The sequence below is a fragment of the Phoenix dactylifera genome, chromosome 16 (assembly GCF_051530095.1).
Source record: "Phoenix dactylifera cultivar Ajwa chromosome 16, Ajwa_hap1_PhDact_Kaust_v1.1, whole genome shotgun sequence".
In the NCBI taxonomy this organism is placed as follows: domain Eukaryota; kingdom Viridiplantae; phylum Streptophyta; class Magnoliopsida; order Arecales; family Arecaceae; genus Phoenix; species Phoenix dactylifera.
In genome coordinates, this window is record NC_143205.1 from 23,520,385 (window position 1) to 23,526,384 (window position 6,000).

General features: G+C 37.3%; 1 protein-coding gene across 1 annotated transcript; it reads left to right on the top strand.

Moving 5' to 3' along the window:
* The first annotated feature begins 1,314 nt into the window (after positions 1-1,314).
* Positions 1,315-6,000, top strand: LOC103711830 (peroxisomal membrane protein PMP22-like). The gene is made up of 7 exons (XM_008798122.6): positions 1,315-1,630; positions 1,790-1,888; positions 2,890-2,991; positions 3,162-3,237; positions 4,386-4,456; positions 4,559-4,644; positions 5,692-6,000. The coding sequence occupies exons 1-7, from the start codon at positions 1,559-1,561 to the stop codon at positions 5,741-5,743; spliced, it is 558 nt and encodes a 185-aa protein (XP_008796344.2). The 5' UTR covers positions 1,315-1,558; the 3' UTR covers positions 5,744-6,000.

The following is a 6,000-nucleotide window of genomic DNA, read 5'->3' on the forward strand; positions in this document are numbered from 1 at the left end:
TTTGGTCCATGGAAAAACTAATGTCTGGACATATGATATTTTGAAAAGTGATTTTAGCATGTCTAATTGATAACGAAAAAAATATCACGTTACAGAGCGGCCTATATTTAATTAAAAGGCTAACTTTTTAGAAAAATTATGTAAAATATCTGTTATATCTTTAATAAAAAAAAGATTTTATCTCATTCTTTTTAAGAGCTTAAGAGTATTTTTTAAAAAAATACTCTAATTCTCAGTCAGAATTGAACTTTTTTATATCCCGCATGAGTGTTTTTTTTTAATATAAAATGTCAGAATCTTATTTTCATAAAAAGCTACCTTTTCAACCCTAATCAAATATAAGATGTTTATTCATTTTTTTGTTGACCACATATCTGCTGCGCTAACCAAACTGAGTCCAAAAAGACGGTCATGTGTGCTCGCTATTGCATACAAGTCAAATGCAAATGATGCTCGGAGACCATAGTTATAATCTTTAATAAGAAATTTTTATGAGCAGCACTTTATTTATTATTCTACAAAAATCATTTCCAAGGTGATTGATTTCGTTTCTACATTAGATCTCTTAGAATTTATTGGCTGCCATACACGTTATAAAATAATCAACTCCATATTTTTGATGAAGGATTCGCACGCATTTGATACTGCTAGAGAAACAAAAGCTAATCACATTTTGCAATTAGGAAAAATGCCCTTACCTCCACCCACGCAAAATGGAGCCCAGGGGGACCTCACTTCTCTACCATCCAGTACTCTTTTGGTTGGTTGACATACACCTTCAAGCCACCTTTGTGATGAATATATTAAAAAAAAAGAAAAAACTTAGACGACATTTGATACTCCTTGTGAAACAAAAGCAGATCAAGCTCAGATGGCTATGTATGGATATGCTTTGCTTCCATCAGTACTGAGGTGGTGCTGGGGTGACGTACTTATATGGAGATAGCCCAGTGGAGTTTTCCACAGATTGGGAAGGGCATGCGGAAACCTGTGACCTGCATCGAATATTTTCTAATGGAAGGAGGGCTCAGTGGGGGCTGCTACGCGGGTGGGGTTCTGCCCCTTCCCCCTCCTCCTATTTTTTAACCAAAAAAAAAAGAGCAGATTATATTTTTTCATTAAGAAAAATGTCCTTGACTTTTTTTTTTTTTTGGGTAAAAAAATGTCCTTGACTCCAACCACGCGGGATGGATGGGTCCCATCAATTAAAAAAAGACAAAAAAAAGAAAGTTGGGGGGGGGGGGGGGGGGGGGGGGGGGGGTGGACCGAAGGATTGCTGTGCATGGCCTCGACCGTTTTCCTCCTTCCCCTCCCGATCTTCTTAGATGCTTCGAATAAATACTCTCCTAACTCTCCTCTCCCTTTCAACCCCCCCCCACCCCCGGTCTTGCTTTCTTCTTCGTCTTCTTACCTTTTTGATTTTTGATCCACCCTTACTCCCTTCTCCTCTCCCTCTTCCCCTCTTCCCGAGGCCCCCAAAACCCTTCTAAAACCCCCACCAAAACCCAAGAAGAAGAGAGAGAGAGAGAGGGTGCTCTGCGCCGCCGGTTCGGTAGCCATGTCGGAGATCGTGTCGGACGCATGGAAGCGCTACCTCGGGCAGCTTCAAGAACACCCTCTTAGAACGAAGGTTGGATCTTTTTCCCCCTTTCTCCATGAAGTTCGGTTTTTTTTCTTCCTCTTATTTCCTTCCGTATCTCTTTGTATCTTTGCTTCGCATTTTTTTTTAAAGGTACTTTTGGTGGTGAATTCATGGGATGGGTTTATCTGTTATTCTTCCTCTTTGTAGGCAATAACTTCTGGGGTCTTGGCGGGATGCAGCGATGCGATTGCTCAAAAAATCTCCGGGATCAAGAAGCTCCAATTGAGAAGGTTGCTTCTTGTCATGGTATGACGCTCGGATTATTTCTTTGCGATGTAAAATTTAGAAAAGTGGTTTCTTGCTGGGTTCTTGTTCGATTGCGCTTCTGTTTGGGATTTGATATTTTGTAATGGGAGATGAAGATTGGGGATTGAGCGTTTAAGATCGTCCTCACTATAACACGAATAACTTTTTAAGTAGACGCTGCTTTGCCATTGGTTTCATCTAAGGCCAAGTTCTTCCAATTGGAAGCACTTTTAGATCATATTTCTCAGCTTCCATATGGTGCACTTTCAATGTCCCTCACCCTTCATTTTGATCCAAGAAGCCGAATTCTGTTCGTCTTTGATGTATGTGCTGCATTTTTCCAAATGTTCGGAGGCCTTTTTTTAGTCTAAGGAACCTATTTCTCGTGTTTATTATTTTTAGCTTGTTAATGATATCAGAACTAGATTTCAGTTAATTTTGAATTTATGATTGCGTTGGTTTATTGGTGCAACTAACATTATGATTTTTGAAGGTGAATCATTAGATTAGCACTGAAATTTTGATATTTTATGTGGAGTCCTGTTTTCTTTGGATGTGGTGGATTAAGTTATTTTGCTTTTACTAGTTAAAGTGGTATTCAACACTTTTGGTTACGGATCTGATCAATATATAACTTGCTTTTTCCTTAACCATCAATCACCCTCTCATGATCACCGTTCGGGTCACCTGGGATGTGGCAGTCCGGGATTGGTGCCAAACACAGTGGGGTCGGTGGTATGGTAAAGGCATTCAGCACTGGGAAGCAAGATTTTAGTACTGATATCGATCATTTATATCCTTTTAGTATTTAGATTCTGTCCTTTCTCAAGAAAAACTAACTTAACCTATATGATCTCATTGAACAGATAATATTTGGCTTCATTTTCAGCAACAATTTGAGTAGCATTTCTTTCCACAGCCAGTGTGAAAATATTTCATTGTTGCATATGACAGAGAACGTATTCTGTTCTAAGAAACCTAATTCTATCGATGCTTTGCAGCTCTATGGTTTTGCCTATGCAGGACCTTTTGGTCACTTTCTGCACAAGCTTATGGAGATTATTTTCAAGGGAAAGAAAGGCAAAGAGACTGTCGCTAAGAAAGTAAGTTCTAAATGTTCTAATTCTAATTAACTGGCCAGTTACACATGAAAAGTTGCAGTTGTATTTTGCATATGTAGTTGATTGTTTCCAACAATTCTTTCTTCCTTTTTTCATTTTAACACTGATCAATCTGGGCTTGTAAATGATCATAAGAAACACCGTCTTTACAGGTAATATTGGAACAATTGACTGCTTCACCATGGAACAACATGTTTTTTATGATGTATTATGGGCTGGTCATTGAAGGTATGGAACAATATGGGTCATTTTATGTTTAACACTCCTTCATAAGTTCCCTTGATGTTGATTCAATTGTATATGGATGCAGAGCGTCTATTACAAATAATTACACAAAAGCCATCAGAAATTGCCTTTTAATGAGATGTTTGTTTGTGCTCCTCCAGTCAACAGACAATTTTGCTACTTTTAGTTTTTTCCTTCTTAATTCGTTTTTTCTTTAGCCTTATAGATTAGATTTAGTTCTAGCAACAACAACCTCCTGTCAGCCAGCCAGCACAACAGAACCACCCTCTTCAGGAAGCAGGGGTGTTTATATATATATATATATATATATATATATATATAAGAATTAGGGATAGGATACTTTGTTGAGTTCTAGCACCACTGCTCTTTTAATAAATAAATTATTTGAATGGCATGAATTCCATATCATTGAAAATATCAAGTTAAGTTGGTGGATGGAAGGATTCTTTATGAGTATTGTGGAAGAGAAAGAATCTTCATTAGCTGGATGTCTTTCTAGGTACTTAAATGTAAAAATGATCTTTAAGAATGTATACATCCTTTGCAGAATATAGGAGAACATGTATTCCTACTTTTGTCTCTGTATCTGATACAGCCAACTACATGCAATATAATGCTAATTTACCTTTTGAAAAATGTCGGTATTTGGTTACGTTTTTTCCCCACATAGATGCAGATGTACTGGATTCATCAATTGATGTTACTTTTTTTCCCTTTCTTTTTTTATGTAAAAGATGGAAGATCCATCAGAATTTAATTAAGAAATGAAAAGGTTACATCAAAAGGACTCTCCCAAGAGGCGAGGGAGAAACATTAAGGAACAGGGATGGAGGAAAGATTCGAATGGAAAGAAGAGAGGAAGAAAATTATATAACTTGGATATAAGTTCATGATATATCTTGGATGTAAATTCCGAAATGTTAAGTTTGAATGACAAGAGACTACTGCATTTCCGATTGTAGGTCGGCACATTGGTTGAATGTAATCATGGCTGCAATTGCATTTACTTATAAGGAGTTGACTGAGTGCTGTGTTTTATTATCAAACCTTCCGAAATTTGATTGTATTGAGTATTTTGCATCTGCATTAAAAATTCTGCAACACTATTCTTGCTCGATTGGTAAATGCAGGAAGACCATTTAGTTTAGTGAGGAGCAAGGTCAGGAAGGATTATCCAACTGTTCAGTTGACCGCATGGAAGGTACTTCTTAATCTATTCAATGGAACCTTACTTGGGTTTTGACCGTGTTCACTGGATTTCTAGTGTATATTTGAACTGAATTTTATGGACTTTGTTTTGCAGTTTTGGCCTATAGTTTCTTCGGTGAACTACCAATATATGCCTCTGCAGTTCCGTGTTCTTTTCCACAGCTTCGTTGCTTCATGCTGGTCTGTCCTTCGCACTCATCTCTGGTTGCTTCATCTATAATGAATTCTCTACTTTATCCCGTTCCAATTATTATGTCACGAATAGATCAATACATAAACATGTTTGCCTGCTGCTCTACATAGCCATATCAACTGTACTTGAAAATTTATTGTTTAAGGGCATAGTTTATAAAATTCTTTTAAAAAACTGGTTTATGCGCCTGTTTTTGCATTTTATTGTTGAATGTATGCGTAGTTATTCTCTCGCTTCGCGTGTGCGCATGTGCATGTGTGTGTGTGTGTGAGAGAGAGAGAGCAGGCAAAGATATATGCATGTATGTGCATGAGAGCATGTGCTTGCACATCAAGTATGTACATATATAGATAGATAGGCAGACGCATCAACAAGTAAGGCAGAATCAAGTTTCCCATATATATATATATATTTATATCTGTGGTTGTAATGACATCCATGCTTTTCCCTTGTACACTGTTTATGAGTCATGGGTCGTCCTATGTCCTGGGATATCTAATCAGCAACCTGGTCGACGCAATGTGCTTGCTCTTGCAGCCATTCTTAACTGAGATATTGTCAATAGAATATGTTTATGCTTAGTGCATGCTTTGCAAATGCTGATCTTAATGTATGTGCTGCAAATTCATGATTTTAATTGTTAATTCAAAAAGGTTCTATCCAAATTGGTGTTTAAAATTCAATTTCATATACTGTTTACATTTAGTTTAATAATTGGTTTCTGATGAAGATTTGCAACTCCACAAAGAGTATTTCGCTATGTTGAAGGGCACGTGGTATTCTGAGATAAAAATAGGAGGGAAATCCTCTATATACGAACTGAAAGAGAAAGAAAACATAGGGAGAAATTCAGAATTTGATGGAACACTGTTAATTCTAGGGTTTTCAGTTGTAGCTTGTAACTTCATGTGTATACAAGTGCCCCCACAATTTCTCACATGATTTCGAGCTAATAATTTTCTGATTGGATTGCATGTCAGTTCAATAGTATGTATATATATGCTGAACAATGTTGTTCTTCTGTAAAATATCAGGGCGGTGTTCCTGAATCTAAAAGCACGCTCAGTTGCTGTTAAACTGGCATAATGAGCCCGATAAGAGAATGTCATCAGTTGCTTGCTTGCTTGCTTGCTGCTTCCTCAACCTGCGTTGGTGAGAACCCTACCATTCACTGATAAGACATGTAGGCTTGCTCTCTGTCAAAAAGGAACATAAAACAGAAAAAAAAAAATCCGTGGTTGTTGCTGTGCTTTATAAACAATGGAAATAAGTACTTGTTCGGTTACAATGTGATCATTGTGTATTCATCTCAGCTTATAACATGCGAGCTTATATTGTCTCTA

Coding starts and splice junctions, on each gene's coding strand:
- LOC103711830 (XM_008798122.6), top strand. CDS start 1,559: ATGTCGGAGATCGTGTCGGACGCATGGAAGCGCTACCTCGGGCAGCTT. Junction 1,631..1,789: donor AACACCCTCTTAGAACGAAG/GTTGGATCTTTT, acceptor TCCTCTTTGTAG/GCAATAACTTCTGGGGTCTT. Junction 2,992..3,161: donor AAGAGACTGTCGCTAAGAAA/GTAAGTTCTAAA, acceptor CCGTCTTTACAG/GTAATATTGGAACAATTGAC.